Below are 24,718 nucleotides of genomic sequence, written 5' to 3'. Positions count from 1 at the left end.
AAATGAGGTAAACCTTGACCGAAATACGAGCGCAAACACATGAATAAACATGTTGACATAATGGGAGATCAAGTATGCGGCGCCAATACATGGCTTGAATACATTAGGAACCATATGCTTCCGATATGTGACCGAAAACAGTTGATACTCTAACAAAGTAATACAGCTACTAGACACATCCTAATTTTTACAACTGTACTATGAAGTATTATAGAAGTGTACAATTATATAGAGTAGTCTATCTTCGGATAATATGCGAGCCACAAACAAGAAACAAGTGATGATATGTACATATGTTACATGTGTCGTGTACAGATAGCCTAGGGCAGTATTTGCTGCGGTATTATTTGCGTCTAGGATTCCTAAATGTTCGAAGATAGGTTACTATTATTGTCTTTACTGTGTTTCTAGTAGGTATAAGTTAGATTGGTTAAGCAGACAGTTATGCAAGAGGTGGACTTGCTAATTGCGCCTGCGTTGCATACGAGCAACCTAAGATGCAAACAACTTGATAACTACTCTCGTTTGAGTGTTTCATTTTATATGCCTACTAGTAATATTTTGCGAAGAGAGTATCTATCAATCAATGTTATTAAATTGTATCTTTGCAGTTTTTGATACATCATCCGTGGGTACCCCTTTATATCCCTTTAGTTTAGGCCGTTTAGGGTATCAAAGCTATCAAAACCTGCAAGTGCCAATTTGTCTCTAGTCATCCTCTAAGGTTATTTTTAGAACATGTAATATTTGACAAGGTTATAATCCTCATTATCATTAATCTTCATTTGCTATTAAATGTTTTAAATAGGCACATTACATGTACAATTAAGCTACGAATTTTTTCTTCGTATTCGAACTGACATTTTCGTATGCTTTAAATTCCTGCCGTCTTTTTTCGCATTAGAACATTATCGAAATAATGCAAATGATTGAGGTATTGGCGTGTGGGCTCTGTTTGCGGGGGTCTCAATGGTGACGCCTACGACGGGCCTTGCGACTCCTTGTATGGCCACTTGTAATTGTCAGTATTTTTACTTTAGGAATGCGAAGCTAAACTAGATTCATACCTACATACAAGTGTCCCTTTGCAAAAGCACCTTGAGCTATCGTGACTTATTGTTTTACTCAAACAAATTAAGCACTAATAACGACAATTTCAGATATTTTAGCTATAAGGGCGGTTTCGTACTACGTCCGATCCGAATCCGATCCGAACCCGTGAAAATATGGGTCTAGAAAACTCGGACCGAATTCGGATATTCGCTTACTCACTAGTCCTATCCGAACTCGTGAAAATATGGGTCTAACTCGGACCGTATTCGGATATTCGCTTACGCACTATTCCTATCCGAACCCGTGAAAATATGTCTAACTCGGACCGAATTCGTATATTGGCTTACGCACTAGTCCTATCCGAATACCCCGCCCGCCCCGCTGCCTCTCTGCTCGTACGCAGCTCGGCTTTAACTCGGACACAGTGCGCGAGCGTTCATACAAATAATATTAAGGCTACTTCGGTCCGTCAAAATTCGTCTCCGGAATGTGGAGATTCTAGAATGACGGAAAAAAATCGGATGACGGATTTCGGATGTAGTGCGTAACTTACCATAGAAATAGTTCTACGGCTACAACGGACCATATTTTCACGTGTTCGGATCTGATTCGGATCGGACGTAGTGCGAAACCGCCCTAAGTCTGACAGAATCAAGAAGACAACATTACAAACAATAATTACATATAGGTATGCCAAAATCAACAAGTCTTTCCTAACTGAATCAGATTTGAAAACGCAGTATTTTCTTCGAATCCTCACTTTTTAAAATATTATATTTTCAGATTAAGCCAAATATCATAAATCAGGTCTTTAGGTGGCGAGAAGGAGATATAATGTGTCATGCGTCGTAAGAAGTTACGCTAACGGATAACGAGGGCGCTTTGAACCGAGTGTCACATATATCCTGTGACGCATCACGCAAGCATACGTGGAGACCAAGTTGAAATGACGGAGTAAGACATTAAACTTTTCAAATATTATACCCAAAATGTCGGTTATAAATCCTATCCGTGTTAATTTAGGTAATGAAAAAAAGAAAGATAAATGGCTTCCGCAATAAAGGATCTGTATCTCGTATGCATTTCCTTTAAACAAATGTACTAACTAAGAGGTTCTGATCAATTTAAAGATACTGCATATGAGAATTACGTTTGTTTATTACAAATATGTGACCAGTATTATTAATGATCCTCAATCAAACAAGTAAACTACATAATACCTAATATTTACCTATTCGGTGCCTCAAAACAATTTGCTTTAAACCGGTCTTCCAAAAAAATTAAACGCATGTTATATTGGAATGTTTATGGAAAAAGTGATGTCACTTGTACGTGTACAGAACGATTTACAAAATGTGTTCACTTGTATTTTGTATGTAGATTATATTCCCGTCTGCAAAAGGTCAGCTAATAGTCGTCAATTTTTATAAATCATAAAATATCATTGTGAGGCTATGTTTAGATTTCAACATTTAATTCTGCATACAATTTTGTAATTGTGTTTTTTTTACCCTAATTTGCATGTTTGATATATTAAATTGATTGATTTTTTGTATTGGGACTTCTGTCCCAACTACTAACAACTAGAGGAGGTCTTTAGGTTGTTATCTGTCTTTGTTTTTATTCTAAGAGGGGGTAAATACACATCAAATAACATTGATTGATACATAGTAGTATATACTCTTCTTATGAGAACTTTTCTTCAGACATAAGTATCACAAAATTCATATATATATATTTTAATTATATCTATTCTCTACACTGTTATTATTGTGTTTTGCTTTTTTTGTTTGAAAACAACCAGCATCAATAGACTGACATGATTGTGGCGTTAATGAATAATCTTTGGGATTCACAATTGACAAATGTAGTAAATGTATGAAGACTAGCACAGCGCATATGCCTATTTGCTGCAATGCCTCAACTTTGCTCTTTGCATGCTCTGGCTCATACGTTACGTCAAACGCTTAGACAATGCAGTCCTTGTATGTAGACAATAAAAATTTACTTGCCTAATTAAAAGGAGATAACGTAGAATTTGCTCAGGCATTAACTAGAACTTTACATTTGATCGTTATATGTATAGTGGGAATTTACGATATCTCATTTTGTCGTGAAGTGTGTAGTCGTGGGTGTGTGTTAAATGTCTCAATGATATATCTGATATTGGCTACTCTCTAAAGATGTTTAGCTATGAGGATTTTCAAGAGGAAATTCTACCATTGCGTGTGGGTACAGTATCATTCTAATACCCGCCTCACATTTATCAAATACTGCAAGAATAATGAAATTAATAATTGCTAATTATAACCATATTCGGGGATTTGGAGGAGCCTAAGGTAATTCATTTGCCTTTATATATTATATTTTAATTCATAACATTATTTTCCTATGGAAAATCCATGCGAAACAATCGACTCTACAATTAAACCGAACTCCTAAACCGTTAAAGCTGTCACCGGCATAAAAAATCGCGTATCGAATCCACCAATCACGTCACTAAATATAAAAAAAAAACACACCACAATTATTTTTTCAAATCACTGGTTAGTAATTAGTCGTGTTAGTGAACGTTCGTTTAGTTTCGTATGTGTTTGAGTTGCGACAGACGCGGCGCGTGCGAGCAGAGCGCGGGTTGACAGGTGACTGGCGTGCTGGTGCGCCGGCGCAGCCCAGCGTGACGGACGGTGGCGTATGCAGGTTTGTTATTAAACAATTTGACTTATTTTATGGGGATTTTTTACTAGATCATATTATTGCGACAATGGCTAATATATTAAACGCGAATGGCTCTAAGTCAGATAATGATTACGCTTTTCCATCAAAAGTACGTCACTAATATGGGATCCGATTTATGAATGAACTATCAATAACATTAAAATTGTACGATGAAGTCATTTCTACGAGTCGTTCAACATTGTGTATTTATTATACAAATGTTTAAACAATATGTGTGATGAGCATGTGTAAATCAATCATGTCAGATGATTAATAAATATATCCGTATTTCGTTTCGTTTTGTATAAATACTTAACATAGTATTCATGCGGTTTTTAAATAACAATGACACGTCGTTTAGCTACTCGTACAATAAGCATTGTTATGTTGCAAACATAATTTTTGACTTTTGCAATGGATTCGTGACTTAGTTTTGTGTGACCTCATGACAGAATTTAAATAAGTATAGGATTACGAGTATAATACACAATAGAAATTCCACGGCAAATATGTCAGCAGCGCCAATGGCAACTTTCTAAATGGCACCATCTGGTGACTTTTGGCGGGCCATCATCACGAGCTTGGAGGTGACGAGCATAAATTGTAAAGCTATACGATTGAGATGAAAGCGAAAGATTTTCTCAGTTTTCAACCGAGTTCACAGACGACGTTTAGAGTTAAACTTTGTCTCATATATTTTTCTTAACTACATGAGAATATGCGAATCCTTTACTGTTTTTATAGTTATTTTCAAAGTATGTAAATTAATTGGTTAAATTAAAGTACCATTTCAAAATAAAGTTTGCCTTGATTACATCACGCGATAGACTTTTTGGGGCCAACTTTTGTACCTACCTACCTACTATTATTATTGCAGTTCTAGTTCACATTCCATACAGCCATACCGATATGCACCCACACGTCGTATAATGTATTGCACGAACTCGTCAGCTAAGATAATTAAATAATATAGTACAATACCATATAGACAATATGTAATACATTTTAGACCGCCCATATGCCCACTCGCTTTATATGAAGTAAACAAGCTGTGTGGGTTGTACCCGGTCACACCTGTCGAGTAGCGAGCTGTTTCTTCCTGATACTTACTTCCTGTGTGACATTCGAGGAACATATCGGTAGCTTCAATATCGAGTTACATAGTGACTGAAAGCAGTAATCTTAACATAAATCGAATCGTATCAATATCATGTGGAAATAATTTTTTTTTTTAAACACGACGCTAACATCCCATACAAGGATTGCCGCCTAGCATTAAATTATATGATCAAGAGTATATGGAAGCTGTTCAACCTTGATATAATAACATGATGATCTAATAACCAGAAATTAATGTCAACTTAAATTCACGGCATCAAATTAGGGTATACTTAAAACAAATTAGTTAAATACAACTACTTACATGTTCTATCGTGCTAATAAATTGCATACATGGGCCATACAGATATTTAAATGCTACATTGATATTTCTGTTACCGGAGCTTACAGGACATGCCAAAATCAGGATACAGGTCAGCATTACACTGAAGCTTTGTACTAAAGTTGTGAACAGGTAAACTTCAGGGTCCTTAATTTCGTTAAAACAAGAGTCAACTTTCGTTTTTTGGTGTCGCTATCTACTTGTTATTTGTTTATGGAACTTTATAAACTATACAAAGCACTTTACACACGTTTTTTAAGTTTTCTCAAATATTCGAGTTGTATATGTAGGTACTGTTAGCGCCACCTATCGTCAAGCGGCAGAAACCGTTGCCAAGCGAAGCTCAGCCCGCAATCCAGCGCAGCACGCTTAGCGCCACCTCTCGGCCACAACAGTAAGCGCCAAGCGAAAGCCTTTCCGTCAGACTTACCATCATAGTCTGCATCGTTTGCATGGACAGATAAAACATGTGAGAAACGTTCATACTTTACATTACATGATCCACTTCTTTACATTTACGCCAATTTTGCAATTCAGTGCGGCAGTCAGCCTACTTCTCAAAATAATTTGGAAAAAGTGGTAAAAGGAAAAACGCACAAAGGCACACGAGTCTCTTTCTGTATCTAATAGAAAGGTCTTTCATGTCAATCGTTGACGATCCCTAGATTCCTTAAGTGTTACTTTTGATCACCAATGCTAATTGACAAACTCGTATATTAATATCGTGTTGCAAAGATGTAAGGTGATGTTATTGCAAGTTAAGAGTGTTGTTGTTTCTAACAACTTAAAGAGCTAGGCTCGACATGTATACTATACAGCGACATTACATTTGATACTAATACAAACCTAATATAATTATCAGTGCATCGCGTTATGGAACAACTAAGTCCTAAACAATCGAATTCTCACAAGTTCCCTACCTAAAATTAATGAATCTTCACAAAAGTACAGCCTATACAGAAGAAAGAAAGAAAGAAAGAAAATACATTACACAGCCTAACCCCGTTCTATGATACAAATATATGGCGCCACACTGGTATGGTAACAATGGCACAGATACAACTAGTTGACCTATATATAGAGATCTAGACTTGTTATCGTAACGATCGGTAGATGCTATAAGCAGCTGCATACATTACAATCGTAATTAGAGTTGTTTATTACATGTTTTATATACCTTCGATTGTTTTCAATGGAATACAAATTATAAACATTTATGGCACTGCCGTATATGGTTACCACGTATTATTTAATCATCATAAAATGATGCAATATACCAAATTATATTTTTTGGAAAAACTGTTATACGGCGTTGGCTACTCGCCATTAAAGTGTCGCTCCGTCATAGTAAAGTAAACACATGCACTTCAGTAATTTTCAACTATCCCGTTCCTGTCTTTTATTGACCGGTTAACCGGGATTTGTCATAAAGTATTCATCCTAATGGTTTTAAACTTTTCATTTTAGTTACTTCTTCAATGAACCCGTCCCGACCGATCTATGAAAGGTTAGGCTAGATTAGATTATACTTTTAAATTAAAAGGCGCTAACTTTCGTGCCTAAGAGGCGCCGATACACCCACCCAAAACACAAATAAGACTACAACAGAAACAGTTTGGGAGTTCTGGCAGTCAGGATGGTACCTTTCTGGGGAGTTCAATTATAGAGTTCGCCTTAATGTAATCTCCAGGCTCTCCTCAATGGTAATATAGTATCAGTGACGTCAAAGCGGAATGTACAAAGGATACTAGAAAGCCGATCGCGGGCGGCGTGGGTTCCGCCATCTGGTGCGGCCTTCCGACCTACGTGCGCCCTTCCCTGTAGGTCGCCACTCGTTCGCATTTATCATCTCATGAGAAAAATCTTTCGAAATAACGTGTACCGCGATATTCAGGGTCATTTGCGATATACGGGTAAGGTCAATGTGGATAATTCCGTCATAGGCAGAGATCGGACAAATTTGCGACATTGCTCGCAAGAATGTGGACATGACTCCAAATTTGATTAAATAATTAATCATTTAATTAATTTCTTACCTGAGGTTTAATTTTGATTCCTAATCAATAAATAGCACTTAAATATATTTTTGATATAAAAAAATAAGTACCTACAGAAAATTTGGAAAACATACTGATTATTAGGGTTCCGTAGCCAAATGGCAAAAAACGGAACCCTTATAGATTCGTCATGTCTGTCTGTCTGTCCGTCTGTCCGTCTGTCCGTCCGTATGTCACAGCCACTTTTCTCCGAAACTATAAGAACTATACTGTTGAAACTTGGTAAGTAGATGTATTCTGTGAACCGCATTAAGATTTTCACACAAAAATAGAAAAAAAACAATAAATTTTTGGGGTTCCCCATACTTCGAACTGAAACTCAAAAATTTTTTTTTCATCAAACCCATACGTGTGGGGTATCTATGGATAGGTCTTCAAAAATGATATTGAGGTTTCTAATATCATTTTTTTCTAAACTGAATAGTTTGCGCGAGAGACACTTCCAAAGTGGTAAAATGTGTGTCCCCCCCCCCTGTAACTTCTAAAATAAGAGAATGATAAAACTAAAAAAAATATATGATGTACATTACCATGTAAACTTCCACCGAAAATTGGTTTGAACGAGATCTAGTAAGTAGTTTTTTTTTTATACGTCATAAATCGCCTAAATACGGAACCCTTCATGGGCGAGTCCGACTCGCACTTGGCCGCTTTTTTTTTTTAATAAATTTACATTATAAGAACTCTTTGTGTTATTTATTGATTAGGAATCAAAATTAAACCTCAGGTAAGAAATTAATTAAATGATTAATTATTTAATCAATTTTGGAGTCATGTCCACATTATTGCGAGCAATGTCGCAAATTTGTCCGATTTCTGGTCATAGGGAATATTCCGTCCACGAGCGTATATTTCTTTGATTTTCAGTCGTAGGGAAAAAAACATCTGCTTTTAATTGCTGAAACTAAAAGCAATCGCTGCTTTGTGATGAAATCATTAATTTTGTTCGTTGTTGGGGAAAAACGCTAGTAGACGGAATAGCCCCTAATTATGAAGGAATTAGCCACATTTACCTTATCTGATATTTTTTCAATGTAAAAGTTCACAAGTGACTATGTTGTAGTTCTGATAATACATGTTAAACTACATATGTATACCTATTAGGCTCTTCCGTTCCCCTATTAAGTTTAACTTTAGATTTAGTCGTTTTTTAAGGACGTTTGTCTACAAATTATGTCCATGCGAAATACCACTAATACGTTCAGTTATGGTATTCTCACAAATATCAATAAATAAATACATTGTTGCTGTCTTTTATTTAAATTTATTAATTTTGAGGTAAGATGACTTTATATTTCAGCCTACCACTATTTTCTCCTTTCCTTTCCTTTCTCATTAATTGATTGAAAGGATGTATGTATTAATGTAACTTATTTATTACAACGTTTCAATGTTTATTAAGGATGTTTCATGGTAGACTATATATATTACATCTGTTTCACTGTAAAAATTAGAGTGTTTCATTGAAAACATGCACAAGTACACAATGAAACAAAACTCATTTTTCAAAAAAAGCTTTATAATACAGAAACTGTTAAAAATAAGTAGAAACCAAGAACGCCATATGATAGCCAAATAAATTGTTTATCTTCATACGAAATATCACACTCATAACTTTAAAAACACCAGAGATAGGAAGGCTTAAACTTTTAGTGTTTCATTGATCAACAACTAACCCTAATTTATAATTGAATTAAATTTACTTTTAATTTAATTTTAATCAAATTTAAATTTAATTGAACTTAAGTTAACTAATTTAATATTTTAATTTAATTTTATTTATTTTACAATTTATGTACTCTACTAATATAGTTTTTAAGCAGTGTAAACTAACAGAATATGGGCCGACAGACCTGAAATAAAGATTTTCAATTTCAATTTCAATTTCAATATATGCAATCCGTGATTCTCAAAAACTTATAAACAAGGTCTCTCGTCTAACTTATTATGTAAGAAAATCTTGGAAACGAATTTCGGCATGATAAAAAATTTCTAAGCAACTGCAATCCTAAAAGTAAATAACCAACACAAGCGACATCTAGTGAAGTACGGACGAAACGGCGATTATACTCAAGCTTCAGCTAGTCGAATACAGATGGCGTTAGGCGTCGCAATGTTTACAACTTGTCACGAAACAACAAAGAATGGAACACGCTGTCTTACTGATAATAAGCCCAGTACGGTTACCATCAGTTTGTCACTTACATAAACGCCGTCGAGAACCTAATTTACTTTCTATACATCTCGCTCGCACTCGCATATTAGTGCAAACGGGATGTATAGAAAGTAAATTACGTTCTCGACGGCGTTTATGTCAGTGACAAACTGATGGTAACCGTACAGGTATATTGTTTTCTGTTTACATTTTTTGGATTAATTTCATATTTTAATTTAATGTCATACTATTAATTAAAATACATATGTGCATTTCAGAGCATACTTACTTATCAATATCAACCAATTTAGTTTCGTAATGGGGAGTACTACTGCAACGTTCTGCCGCCAGAGAGCAGCACTATTACATATATAGAGTTACTTATACATACTATGATTACTATGCCTTAAAAACAGTTTTGTGAGAAGTTTGCACTATGACATTGATGCAAGGCAGTTTGTTTACAGAGGCCTTCCGCGAAACGCGAAAATCGTAATTTCGTTATCTGCCTCTTTATCGTTATCGCTCGAATATGCGAGAGAGGTAACGAAATTTCGACTTTCGTTTTTGGCGGTAGGCCCTCAGCTAGTGGTGCCCCTACGCCGAGTTTTGCGTAATATTCCCTATTAATAAAGTCAGCTTTATGATTTTACTAAGCGCATGCAAACAAAGTAATTAAGCGTATCCGTTTTGATAAAAATAGGAAGTCAAAACGGCATATTACGAAAAGTTTGGACTTATGATTACGTCATCGTTAATTATTTAATCATTTTCATATCATTACTGTGCTATTCCACCGTTCCTATCCGTCATTTTGACATTTTTGTGTTGGCTGGAAAGAGACAAAACTTAACAAAGTTTTGCTAAGTTTTATGAATAAGGGGTTTAGTAATTGTTGAAGACGCTGTGTTTGCCGGAACCGCAAGGCACGGCATTAGAATGGCATGCCAGTGTCGCACACAATGCGGTTCGTTGACCCGCGACCGACGCAGCCTCTAGCTTCCCGGGTGCACGCCCGGAGGCGCCGTGGTCGCCGTAAGGCGCGAGCCTGGACTAATGAGCTTTGCATACACATCATTGTTTCTAGTAGAAATTTTCTACCAGATCTTTATGCACCTATTCTAGGTGCAAGCAAGCACCTATGAGATACGACCCATTAAGACGGTTCAAGGAACTAGGATGCAATATTCGATACTTAAATACAGAGTAACTACAATGAATTGAATGAATTCAGTCGATCGACCAAATACCGCTATGTAACGAAAATTGCATGCAAGTTCTTGAACAAAGTGAAATTGGACTGTCGTCTGTCTGTCAACAATAGACTTATACTGCTGAGTACACGTACTTACAGTACATATAATATGATGTTATATATATTATGTGAAGAATGCTGCACCTAAGACTTCCTTATTATTATTTGATTATAGCCTATATTGACGCAATGTCAAGCTAGTAATTGCTACTAATACTTATAGATAGCGTTAAGGAATTCTCCGCAACATATGATTTAAATATAGGTACGGAAGGATCAGGGCGTCTTTTAGCTGAGCCAAGGGAACAAAACTGTTTATATCAGTGCATCCATGCTTCTGCTCAAATAGGCAATAGTTAAGAGATTACAACTGTACAGTCACCAGGGGCCTATTTCTAGTAACTATTATTTTATGAGTTTATTAGTTATTAGTTACTAGTGTAAAAATTACAAGTATTAATATTATCTGTTTCTCAAATAATTTTACTAGACTAGTCACTAATAGTAGTGGACTAATAATATTATTGGTGTTCTTTGGCTTAATGCACCACCTTCCTTGCCATTTGGCTAATTAAAAAAAAAAAACTTCCCGCGTATTGTTGCTGTGGTAAGGTTCCAGAGCCCATCCAATTATTAGTAACAAGAACCTTTGACTTGGACGACCAAACTTGATTTCTCACTGTAAGTCTTTCTAAACTAGGCGCGATGGCTAAAACAAGCGGAACCTTTCTTTTAATTCCAAGCTGTCCCTTGAACTACGTATTTCGTAGTTATTCCTCGGAGTTATCGGAAGGAAATTTTGATTTTATTTTGATTTCATTTTATTATTTATTATTGTTGGGCTTTTATGATGATTTGATGAACTAAATATATAAAATAAGTAATAATGCAATATGAATGACATTTAATTAAAATTTTGTTTATAATTATAATTTGTTTTGCAATTCTTAAGTTTAATAATGTATAATTTTGTAAATAGTTACCATTAAGTAGTATTAATTAAGATTATTGCAATGCCCTAACGGGGTACATGTACCTACTACATAATGTTGTATACCATCCTCTGTAATGAACATGATCGCAATAAAATATATGAATATGAATATGACAACTCTTCCTTGGCTAATAATTATTATTTCATCGTCAAAACTTTCAGAATATAAGTACATTTCCGAAAATTTGTTTCTAATAAATTTAGCTAATATTTTTATAAGCCTTTTGAGATTAATAGCTTTACGCGTGTAATTTACAAGTGTAATTATTAGCGTACTCTTTTGTGAAACAATACTGTATTTACTCGTGTTATTATTAGCAAATATTTATTAGTTCGTGACTATTAACAAATAATTTACAAGAGTAGCTTCGAGAAACGCAAACTTGTAAAATTGTAAAAATATTAGCTCATGGACTAATATTATTAGTCTAATAACGTACGAGAAATAGGCCCCAGCATAAATATATGACTGTAGGCAGCCGTGCAAAAATATCTGATGCTCCATTGGAGGTATAAGTATATGACGACACTACCTCGGTAAAAATATGTGATGCTTTCTGGCCGGCAAAAATATCGTTAGTCTGTAACCGCATAAATATCGGATCGGGTCGCTTTAAAAATATTTGACGACTCATAAAAATCAAAATTATGTGATTACTCTCATCTCGCATAAATATCTCTCCACTGGGAATGCAAATACATGGGATGGCAGACGGACCGCCTCCTACTGAAAGATACATAAGACTATCCCGTTCGGTCATTTCCCCCACCCCTCATGCCAGATCCAGTTATATACTAGATTCATAATACGTTAGAATTTACAAATAAATTATATCCATTTTTATTCCGTCAAATCGATAACAGAATATAATGTGAGACAGACATATACAATGACAAGTCTGCACTCTTTTCGTGAATTGTCAAATCACTTCATACAATTTACGGCTCTATACCAAACATGTATGGTTCGTTTTTGAAGGTCGATAACATATTTTCACCTCAGCAGCTCGAACAAGGGTACTTTGCTACTTAAAAACAGTGAGCAAAATCGCATTTTGCTCACTGAGTGAGAGAAAATGAGCAAAAAGCGATTTTGCTCACTCGGTGAGCAAAATTCGATTTTGCTCACTGGTTTTAAGTAACAAAGTACCCTTGCTTGAGCTGCTGAGGTGACAACTTAATTGTTGGTATATCTTAAGAAAACATGAGTGAATAGGTAAGTGATGAAGAAGGAATACATTTTTCGGGTTCTCTAATATGTTCTCACTGCTGAGGTGAAAAGTTTTGTGAACTACACGAGATCAAAGTTATTTACATCTCGTGCGCTTTTGAGTCCCTTACTACGCTCAAGATTCTAAATTAGATTCACTCGCTACGCTCGTGAATCTATTATAGAATCTTTCGCTTGCACGGGACTCAAAATAAGCACTCGAAGAAATATCCAACTTTGATCTCTTGTTGTACAAATAACTATTGTGATTTCCCAACGTGTCAGATATATAATAGGCAGTCCGTCGTCCATCCGATGTATTTGCTTTCACAGTGGAGAGATATTTATGCCAGATGAGAGTAATCACATAATTTTGATTTTTATGAGTCCTCAAATATTTTTAAAGCGACCCATATTTATGCGGATACAGACTAACGATATTTTTGCCGGCCACAAAGCATCACATATTTTTACCGAGGTAGTGTCGTCATATACTTATGCCTCCAATGGAGCATCAGATATTTTTGCACGGCTGCCCACAGTCATATATTTATGCTGGTAACTGTACCTACTCCATACGGGGTCTGACTTCTATAATAGCCTTTCCGCGGGGTGAAGTATAGTTTCACTCCATCTAGCACCCCCGGCTTTTTGGATGCCACTGGCTTTTTCGAAACTGGATGTCATGTGACTGCATGTTCGCCTGTCTACCTCTATCTTTAATCAAATGTTTTTCTTTAAGCTGTGTTGTGCCACTGAGGTGTGCCAATAAAGAGTATTCTATCTATTTATTCCATGTCACTGAAAATACCGAGGATCCCAATTCTCCCTGACACGGCAAGGCGTGTGTCTTGGAGCCTTATTGCGCTTTCTGCGGGACTAAGTCGATTTGTGTAAGATTATCCTATAAGTAACTGACTGTAGCGCCACGTCACATGTAAATGAGATTTGTCTTGTGTATTGGATTGTTGAAATCGGATTATGAATGAAGGATTTAATCACAATCCCAGTGAACCAGATTACAAATCGCGGTAAGTTGTCTAGCAAGTATCCGGCTGCAGGTATGAATAATCATATCGGTTATTATTTATAACGACTTGACCATAAAAGGTGTACTTAGAGGCTGATGTGTAATGGCTTCATATGTTACGTGATTTATTGTGCGAGTTTTGTTTTAAATTTACAACTAGTAACATTGTTCGTTTCAATAGTTCTGCAAATAATAGGCTACATGACTAATTTTCATTTATGGTATCAATCGATCGGGTTTGTTTTTAGGATCAAATGTCTATATGGGACCCATTGCATTAAAGTAACACAAAAGTCAGAAATTGTAGTCAAAGGCCGACAGTCGCACTTCACTCGCGAAACGCCCTATACAAAACGGCAAGGGAACGTGACGTCAAGGTCTCTGGGAGCCCATCAGATGGTCAAGATTCTTGTAGTATGGACAAAACAAGAAAATTGCGTTTTTGTCGGTGAAATATTGCGTATATTGTTATATAGTTGCTATACAATATTTTTTTGGATGAAATGTAAGGAATCGAATGGTACCCTTACTTTTATCGTTTTTGGAAGTTAAAAAAAAAACTTTAATTTTGAAACTTTCAGGTCCTGTATTTTTGTAATTTTTCAAAATTTTATTTTAATATCCACATTGCTCGTTTGCTATCTATTTTACTAGATTTGTTATAAAATTCAACATGTGTCATCATCCCTATTGTGTGAGACTTTTTAGTAGTCTTTGTAGTTGTAAGGGATGTTAGGGTGACTATTGTCGCTATCATTATTGCTACAATACCTAATTTAAGGAAATTTATTTGAGTTCGCAGTGTTTGTACATTCGTTCGAACTTGCACGTGTATAAATCAAAGTACCGCCAACAAAACATATGACGAACCTATACCAAGACTACTAAAGTAGGCTTTTCTTTAATAACGGTAGAGGTTGTTTTTGTGTATAGTTTCATCAGGACATACTGTATAGCGCTCCCTATAAGGCCGCGACAGGTCCCGGACCGGGCCGGCCCACGCGTCGATTACATTAATACCCCACTTGCAATTAGACTAGCACTGTTTTTGTTGCAAAAGTAAAAGTGAACTCGCGTCTATTCGTAAATAGATGAGGAAACTTTGCGGGGGCACTCGGGACTAGGTAAGATGGCTTTTGGCTCTTATCTCATATATACCTCATCTTATGAAACAAAGTCCCCCGCCGCTCCTGTCTCTTTGTGTGCATGTATCTTCGCGATAAACGCATAAAAACTATTATGCGGTTTTCACCTATCGATGTGATTCTTGAGGAAGGTTTAAGTGTATAATTTGTTAACCCGTGCGAAGCCGGGACGGGTCGCGAGTAAATTACTGAAGCAGAGTAAACAAAACTACGCAAACATTTATGTATAGTCTTGTATGCAAGCTTTGTTACCGAACCTCACTTTTTTGCCGAACGTTAATCACAAAAGCACCGAGATAATCAAAACGATCTTACATCCACCTTATGCGTTGCATCGGGCATATACGGCAGTTTCTGGTCCGTTACCAGGCGTGTCTCACTCCGCGATTTCGTCGCTTTGCTACAGGTAGCTAAAAGTACATCCGTTCGGCCCCAATTTTGGCGAAAGCCATAAGCCGCGGGTGGCGCTGTCGCCTGTACTTAGTACTATTATTTATTCTGTGCCATTACAGGATGATACAATGTGTGTCATATCATATATGATGACGTTTAACGTAACACAATGAACTAACTGTCAGACAATACGCAAGTACGAGTAATAAAATACAAAATGTTATGGAGCGAAAGTGAAATGAGCGATTATTCGGTAAAATTTTGCCCACGTACGATACCTACCACAAGCTGAGTCATGCGGTGACGCCATGAGGCTGGTTTTTGCAGGCATTTTATAGGACGTATTAATTAATGGTTTCCTAATATACTTTCTTAATAATAGTTTCCTAATACAATAAGATTCTTTAATTATTTTAATTGTATTTATTTTTCAATTTAATGCATATTAATTATATAAGATGCAATGTTTTAATAAGGGTCCGGGATCCCGCCGAGTTTCATGCCGGCCCATATTGGGATACCTTCCTCCAATTTTGATTAAAATCTTCTAGGGACAGAGGTGCAGGGTTAGAGCCGGCGTAGCTTTATTTGACGTTCATAAGCGCATTGTAATATGCCTACTTGAATATATTTACTAACATAATATTGTTTGATAGCATCCTAAATTTGTTAACAGAAATATATTACATTGATTCCTACTACTACTGTTAGCCACTAACTAAAGTATCGAATGTCGAACATTATAACAACAGCCTTCGCCAATAAAAAAAATGTAAAGTTAATTGTATAAGTATCATGTAATTAGCAACAACAAATACGGCCTTTAATGGCATGAGACCCCAAATTATAGTGTAACTTGATCACACAAAAACACTCCACAACTTGAAAACAAACTTTCGTTCTTACACCAGACCAGAGTAACCAATAATCAGCACTTAAAAACTGTTCAAAAATCTGTATTCGTTTTGAACGTTCCTTGCCAAGGTATGAACTTAAAGCGATCATCTGACTTTCATAAAGCTCAAATTTAAATAAATTCGAATGTGTGATATGATGATACGAAAAATAAACAAGACTTCAAAATTTTAAAGTCTTGAATCGTCTCACATTGCAATTATCGTAAACTCGTATTGCATTCACTTGTGCAGCAAAATAATAATCCTACACGAGTCATTTAAAGTCGAATTCGTAAGGACTGAATATAAATATGAATTAAAACCGGGTTTGCAAACATGACGAGTCAACATCGCTTCAGAAACATAAAAGAGTAACTCCACATTAGTCCGCGAATGATTTAAATTCTCTATACCTACTGATATTAAAGATTCAAAATGGTATAGGTACAGGACAGAAGAAAAAGTCATACAGGATTTAAATGACGTAATGAATGTGACAGCGAAAGTTTTGGGTCCGTACGATCTCTTTGAAGAGCAATTGCGCAACGCAATTGACATTTTAGGAGCATGTGGGTGGGCTTGGGTAATGGTGGAGTTTTTGTGAACGATTTATTTTAAAGATCGCATTATGATTGCCATGTTACAGTTATTTAATTTTCGCTTTCAAAAGGTGATTTGATAATGTGATATTCGTTTATATTAGGTATGTTAATACTTTAAGGCAATCATAATAGCAACAGGAAATAAATATCCGACAAATGTATTTATAGCGAAATATTTTCTTCTTATTGTTAATCCAATAAAATATAGCAATTTCCTGCTCTCGCTTACCGTTACATCGAGGAATTAATGTAAAAACGTGTCGAGTTCTGTCAAGGAGTATCTCAGCAATGCCAAAGGAATAGGTGGAAGACATTATCGAAAAAATTGAGAGCACAAATTGACGAAATCTCAACCGTCAAGAGTGGCCGAAAAGCGACTCTCCATTATAAACTTTTTATACTGCAACCACTATCAAAAATTCGAGATTAATAATCCGGCATTTTAATTCGTACACTAGTGATTAGGTAATGGTGTCCTAAAGCGATACAGAAATATCTAATTTTTGCACCGTTTCACACTTTCTTATTCTTCCTCTACTCTCATTCTACTCTAGACAGCGGCTAAGCCACTGTTTATGAAATTATAGGCGAAACTTAAAGTGCGGTAACTGTTGGCGAACCGTCGGCCACGTCGTGATCTTGCACCCATGATATCGCAGTTACGTGCCAACTAATAAACAGACAGGTTTCGTACCGGGTAACTCTACACACGAGAAACAAAACTTTATTCTACTTGTCTAGTACAAAGTGTAAAAATATGGGTGCACAAATCATCTAAAAAATATGTCCCATGGCTCTTATGTCAGCGAATTAAGGACTATGGGACATATTTTTGAGTAAGTTGTCTACACCCATATTTTTACACTTGACCCTATTTATTATGCGGCAAATATGTGAGCGTGAAAAGTGAAAAAACAAATTAGGCAGCTTACTTTTCCACCCCCTTTATATCCATACTAATATTATAAATGTGTGCGAAAGTGTGTCTGTCTGTCTGTTACCTCTTCACGCTTAAACCGCTGAACCGATTTAGTTGAAATTTGGTATGAAGATAGTTTGAGTCCCGGGGAAGGACGTAGGATACTTTTTATCTCAGAACTCACCCCTTGAGGGGGTGAAAAGGGGGGTGGAAATTTGTATGGGCAATCAATAACCGCTGAACCGATTTAGTTGAAATTTGGTATGGAGATAGTTCGAGTCCCGGGGAAGGACATAGGGTAGTTTTTATCCAAAAAAATCTCCCTTTAAGGGGGTGAAAAGGGGGGTGGAAGTTTGTCTGGGGAATCGTTAAAAAGCAGATTGGGTAAAAATAAGCTACCCAAATTACTAACTCCACGCAGACGAAGTCGCGAGCAAAAGCTAGTTTTCTTTTAAATTTTAAGTCTAGTAAAATAAATCGACTTCAAAAAGTTATTAAATATTATAAAGAAGCGAAGCAAAATCATAAGCGTTACTAAATTGCAATGTTATTTCACGCCTCATAATTTGAACCAACAAGATAATTACTGATATTAATAAAATCATCGGACCACTACAACACGATAGTTGGCCAACAAAACGAAGTTGATTTTACTGAGTATTCAGGTTAGGTAGAAGTCTTCGTGGAGATCATTAAATGAATGTTTAAGTAGTTCTAAGAAGAAATTGTAATATCATTATTTATGTTGAATTAATTGCGTAGTTTAAGATTTAGTTGTAAATGTAAAAATGTGTAAATATTAGTATTTTAATCTCATTATGTAAATATGTAGAAATCTTGACTTGTAAAACAACCAATTTTACCAATAAATAAATCAATCAATCAATCAAAGTCTGTAGCTGTAGCCTTATTGTTGTAATTCAATGTCAGCCGTAATAAAACGGCTGGTTTCGTTGCTTCGAAAGAATTTCTGTGGTTTATGGATTTTACATTAAAGTAGGTACCTATAGAAAAGGTACTTATATGTATACAATATACATACATCGTACATATATATAAATCTCAGTTCATGTTCCGAGAAAGCCTACTCACAAAATTGCGCCAAATGATGTAATTAGAACCAGCTTTTTAATTAGGGTAATTGTAATACTTCTTAGAAGTGTCTTTTCAAAATGGCTTATTAGGGTTCCGTAGCCAAATGGCAAAAAACGGAACCCTTATAGATTCGTCATGTCTGTCTGTCTGTCCGTCTGTCTGTCTGTCCGTCTGTCTGTCCGTCTGTCTGTCTGTCCGTCTGTCTGTCCGTCCGTATGTCACAGCCACTTTTCTCCGAAACTATAAGAACTATACTGTTGAAACTTGGTAAGTAGATGTATTCTGTGAACCGCATTAAGATTTTCACACAAAAATAGAAAAAAAACAATAAATTTTTGGGGTTCCCCATACTTCGAACTGAAACTCATAATTTTTTTTTATCAAACCCATACGTGTGGGGTATCTATGGATAGGTCTTCAAAAATGATATTGAGGTTTCTAATATCATTTTTTTCTAAACTGAATAGTTTGCGCGAGAGACACTTCCAAAGTGGTAAAATGTGTGTCCCCCCCCCCCCCCTAACTTCTAAAATAAGAGAATGATAAAACTAAAAAAAATATATGATGTACATTACCATGTAAACTTCCACCGAAAATTGGTTTGAACGAGATCTAGCAAGTAGTTTTTTTTTAATACGTCATAAATCGCCTAAATACGGAACCCTTCATGGGCGAGTCCGACTCGCACTTGGCCGCTTTTTATTTTTGTACGGTGTTCATCGAGAAATAAATAAAAATAAAATTTTTGTTATAAAACATAAACCTCACCCCTCCAAGCTATCATACTTGTATAGCACTTAGTTGAGCTTAAATATGTTGATAATAATACCTTCAGAGTTAGTCAATAAGCGGAAACTCAAGTTCTGATTTCCTAGAATAGCGGTGCCATCATATAGCGCCCGTCTCCATACAAAATACTAGTCCATCCATATTTAGCCGTATTATTTTGTATGGAGACGGCCGCTATACACATTCTGCAAAAAACATCCAAGTCAGTTTTACTTTCGGACATGGATTAACACGGGCTAGTCGCTAGAATCACCCGGTGTGAGCTGAATGCTGATCGCCGTGCACAAATAAGGATATTTGGCGTGGCTTTGTAAGTGGCTGTTGGATTTGAATTTAAAAGAAGCCGACCGGTCAACTTGTGAAATTCTGGCGCCTTCTGCTTGCCAATTTGGTTTGTCGCAATTCTGTGTGTAAGTAGGACTAGAGAATTAACATAGATAAAATCTTGTGAGATTAACATAAAATTAAAAATGTTTTGACCATTATTATGCCAATTTATCCGCTAGCTTTTTGGCGTATTTGAGCACCATTAACAAAGTAGTTTTGTAAAATTGCTGTTAATTAACGTATGGAAGTTCATTACTAAATATCGTTTGCGTTTAGTTCTTGTTACCTGCTTAATTTCAATTAAACTAAAATTTAAAAAGCTTGCCTACCTAATTAAATTATCAAGTCATACATAACAACAACTTTAGGCACTTCATTCTCATTAGCCTAACGAGCAGACCAAGCAGTGCTTGTAATATTAAAATGACTAACGCTATGCTAAAAACGCGTTTCCACGAAACCACAACGTTCTTTGGTATTTTCTGGCTGTATGACATAAACCTTGGCCTCAATAGCGTGTTTTTAAACATAATCCTATTACATCTACATAATATCATTAGAGACGTGTCAAAGTTACATACAAGAATACCACTATAACTAACTCAGCAAAGGACATTCAGCCTTTTTATATGGCGATAGGGACGGATTTCGAAGTTTTGAAGGTGTATTAGATTAAGTTGATACGTTTAATCGCGCGTGAGGAAGCTCTAGTAGAAATAAAGTCATTTCCTTAAGCTGTGAAGATATAAATAAAATAAAAAACATCATCGGGCTATCATAATTTAGATAACGTAAAAAAAATATACAATCGTATCAGATTTCCTACAGCCCATCAGATATATAGCTTTATAGAAAATATTATATGAGTAGAAGTTACACGTATCGTCGTTAAAAATCCTTGTATGGATCAAAATAAGTTTATCAACAATATTACAATGTGATTCACATTAATGTGATACAGATTTCATAGCCCGCGCGGTGGGGAATTTCTTCACACGTGGCATTATTTCCTCGTCTCTACAGGAACTTTCATATAATGAAGCAACAGGAATGCCGCCAGGGTCCCTCATTATCAATAATTATGGCAAGTCATGCAACAAGCTCGTTTATGCAAAACATTTTGTGGCAGACGAGTTCCAAGAGCCCTCGCAGTGGGATAGCACTGTTGACGTAAAGTGAATCGTTTCTCAGAAAAAACATTGATTAAGTAGGAAGTCTTGTAGGTTCACAGCTGTGTATCCCAGCAAAAGATCGAAGAGTTTATAACACCGATATATACCTACAGGACATATACTTATACCCAACTATCAACTATGTTGGTTGTTTTATTTTAACCTAAGTTGAACGGTGTCAACAGTGATTTACCATTAGTTGCAAAGAGGCGATTAATCCAATCAAATCAAGCGTAGACATGCCAAAAAAATCTGATAACCACCCAAGTAGGTTAAATTATCATATAAGTACTGACGATTACTATCATAGATATTATAGAAAAGCCGATAAAGTTTAATTTTGTTGATGGTCCAGACTTGATCTTTATTATGCGTAAACATGAAATTTGAAAAGACCGGCTCTCGTGTTACTATTAAACGCAGAGACTTGTTGAATGTTGACTGACATGGCGACAGTTAAAATGTCAGTAGACAATGACGACCCTGTCGATTGCAGTAATACTATCGATAAGTGACGAAGCATAGCTTAGCTGTCGCATTTATAAAATCATTCCACGGGCTGTCCCGCAGAAACCCATGTTGTTGCCAAATCAAAGCCGATGATTCTTTTTCTGGGCATATTTTTGGCCACTCCTATACCTGCAAATCTTTAGAAACCTCGCGTTGGTACGAAACAACGGTAGCCAATTTCATGGGCTGCTCCATAGCAGGTTAAGACCAAGCCACTGACCTGGAAGTGCAGGATGATGGTCCAGATGAGGCCGAGCGTGAGCTTGGGGTTGCCGTCGACGATGTCCTCGGCGCGGATGTTGACCAGCTTGATCTTCTTGTAGCGCAGGAAGTCGAGCGCCATCTGCACGTTCTGGAGCATGTGGAACCGCATGCGGCCTCGCTCGCGCGGCTGGAATTATGGAATATTGTGGTCATTACTAGGAAGATCACTTATAAACTTGGACAACGTGTTGGCCGTCGCCGTCACTTGAAAAATTCTAACCCAATAACACAGCGGTCGGCAACCTTTTAGCAGCCAAGGGCCACATAGTAGGTAACGAAGTTGACGCGGGCCGCACTTTGTTAATATTTATGACTAGACTAGACATTGTCGTTTGTCAATATTACATACAAAATAGACAGGGAGGCTCGCGAGCCGCAAGTGACAGGTTCACGGGCCGCATGCGGCCCGCGGGCCGCGGGTTGCCGACCGCTGCAATAACATTTTAGTTTCTTCTACGTTTGGGTGGTCAAAAATATGAAATTCCAGATATGGTCATGACTAATATGGTGTAGTAAATGTATACGCTAATACAGTGTACAGTCAGCATTAATAGTAGCCGATGAAACAACGCGCTAAATATATCTGCCACCTTGGTATACTCTTCCAAATAGAGATACATATACTTCTAAAGTTTGCGTTCCAAAGTATCTTTCACCACTGTGTAATTGTTCTACATGTAAAGACGTATTTTTGTAAGTTATTAGAGAATCGTCGATACCGTTAACGCGAAATTTGATCCGTTACTTTTGATGCTGAGTGTACACTCTGTACAGTGCAAGAATAGATTTGGGATCCACACTATTTTATATAATATAAAAGCTAAGGGACGAACCACTCAGTTGGATTCGAAACTTTCAAAAGTAATTCATGTCAATTAAGTTGTGTACACTTTTTTAGGGTTCCGTACCCAAAGGGTAAAAACGGGACCCTATTACTAAGACTCCGCTGTCCGTCCGTCCGTCCGTCTGTCACCAGGCTGTATCTCACGAACCGTGATAGCTAGACAGTTGAAATTTTCACAGATGATGTATTTCTGTTGCCGCTATAACAACAAATACTAAAAACAGAATAAAATAAAGATTTAAGTGGGGCTCCCATACAGCAAACGTGATTTTTGACCGAAGTTAAGCAACGTCGGGCGGGGTCAGTACTTGGATGGGTGACCGTTTTTTTGCTTATTCTGCTCTATTTTTGTTGATGGTGCGGAACCCTCCGTGCGCGAGTCCGACTCGCACTTGGCCGGTTTTTGTACTTATCATTTAAAAGCATTAATATAGGCACTCTTGCATCTTGTAAATGGGCATATTTGTATTAAACCAAAACATGAAAAAAGCTTACTCACGTGATATAACCATGAAAGTCATCGTAAATAAGTGGCGCATAAACCACGCCTATACGGTAATTAAATATTCAAAAGGTAAATAGGGCATGATACGGCCGAATAACTTTTAACAGGTTATGAAAAAGATACCTACCTATACGGAAATATTTAAACATGCCTTTGAAAGTACCTGATACTTTTACTTTGATAAGAAAGGTATAATACGAATTTGTTTTCCTACTTAGTGGTACATATATAGGCAGAAGGAATAAATTAAGGGCATCAATCCCCTGGGCCCCATTTGCTTGCCTGCCCACCTGCCTACTAAAAATGATTAGGGGATAGATAGATATAGTAAAAACTGCCAACAGTCTGCTTTCTGTTCCAGTTTTTTGGAAGAAAATTCTACTAGACGAACTTTTTACATCTGTGACAAGAGAAAAGAGACAGATTTGATTCTATCAGGGGTGAGTTTCTATTTAGTTCTCAATGATTTGTTTCTTACAAATACAAATGCATTTATTTCGTTACTTTTTCTTCAATTATTAATATTGCATGTTACCTACAAGTTTAAGTGTACCAATACAAGGTAAATTGGTTTATTTCAAAAAAACTAATCATAGTATAGTCAGATTTTAAATACGTTCATGCCAAAAGTAAGTCAAGCGGCTAAAGATTTCATGTATCACCACAACATAGTTATCTATGAGCAGACGGTGCAAATCGGCCCCATGCCCCACTGCACGCGATACCAACATTATACCACGTTAACGGGCGCAGACGGAAATTTTAAATTTAATTAACCATTGGAGTGCAAAAGTTTTTAATCTATGGCCATTAGTTCGCTAGTTGATTGGTTCAAAATTGGAATAGTCGGGTGTAGTTCGATTTGAGTCAAGTTTAACGGCTTAACATTTTGTTTTTGTTAAGTTTAATACCGTGACTGTATAAGATACACGAAAGTATGACCCAATCGATATATTATTAATATCCCACAAATTTATCTGCTTTTTGGTAGAAATAGGAATATCCATTAACGTTCCAGTAAACTGTTAGTAGGTACTTACAGTCAAATTATCAAAGAATATTATTGACCGTCCTCGCTGGTAGATCAAATCAGTATGGTGAGGTATGTAAACTTACTAGGATTTTATTAATTCGACCTTTTTTTAAGGTTAATATTTTTCACAAATTCCTATTCTAATTAGAAACCTTGCATTTAAATGGCTATTTATGAACATCATGTTTCCTCATATCTCATATGCCTTAATTCACATTTAAATGATAACAACTAAATGGATTAATAAAATAAGTAGGTAGAAACTACGTAATTCATAACAAATTTAAGTTAGATTGAATTCGTATCTAATG

The 24,718-nt window shown here is 36.3% G+C and overlaps 1 protein-coding gene across 1 annotated transcript in view; it reads right to left on the bottom strand.

Moving 5' to 3' along the window:
* LOC134658039 (dystonin) overlaps positions 1-24,718 on the bottom strand; it is a 241,097-nt gene that overhangs the window by 167,055 nt on the left and 49,324 nt on the right. Inside the window, exon 5 of the mRNA XM_063513646.1 lies at positions 21,982-22,152. Within this exon, the coding sequence (XP_063369716.1) occupies positions 21,982-22,152 (171 nt within the window). The remainder of the gene's footprint in view (positions 1-21,981; positions 22,153-24,718) is intronic.

This window comes from Cydia amplana, chromosome 21 (genome assembly GCF_948474715.1).
Source record: "Cydia amplana chromosome 21, ilCydAmpl1.1, whole genome shotgun sequence".
Taxonomy (NCBI): domain Eukaryota; kingdom Metazoa; phylum Arthropoda; class Insecta; order Lepidoptera; family Tortricidae; genus Cydia; species Cydia amplana.
The sequence above is the reverse complement of the archived record's forward strand: the minus strand, read 5'-3'. Positions and strand labels throughout refer to the sequence as shown.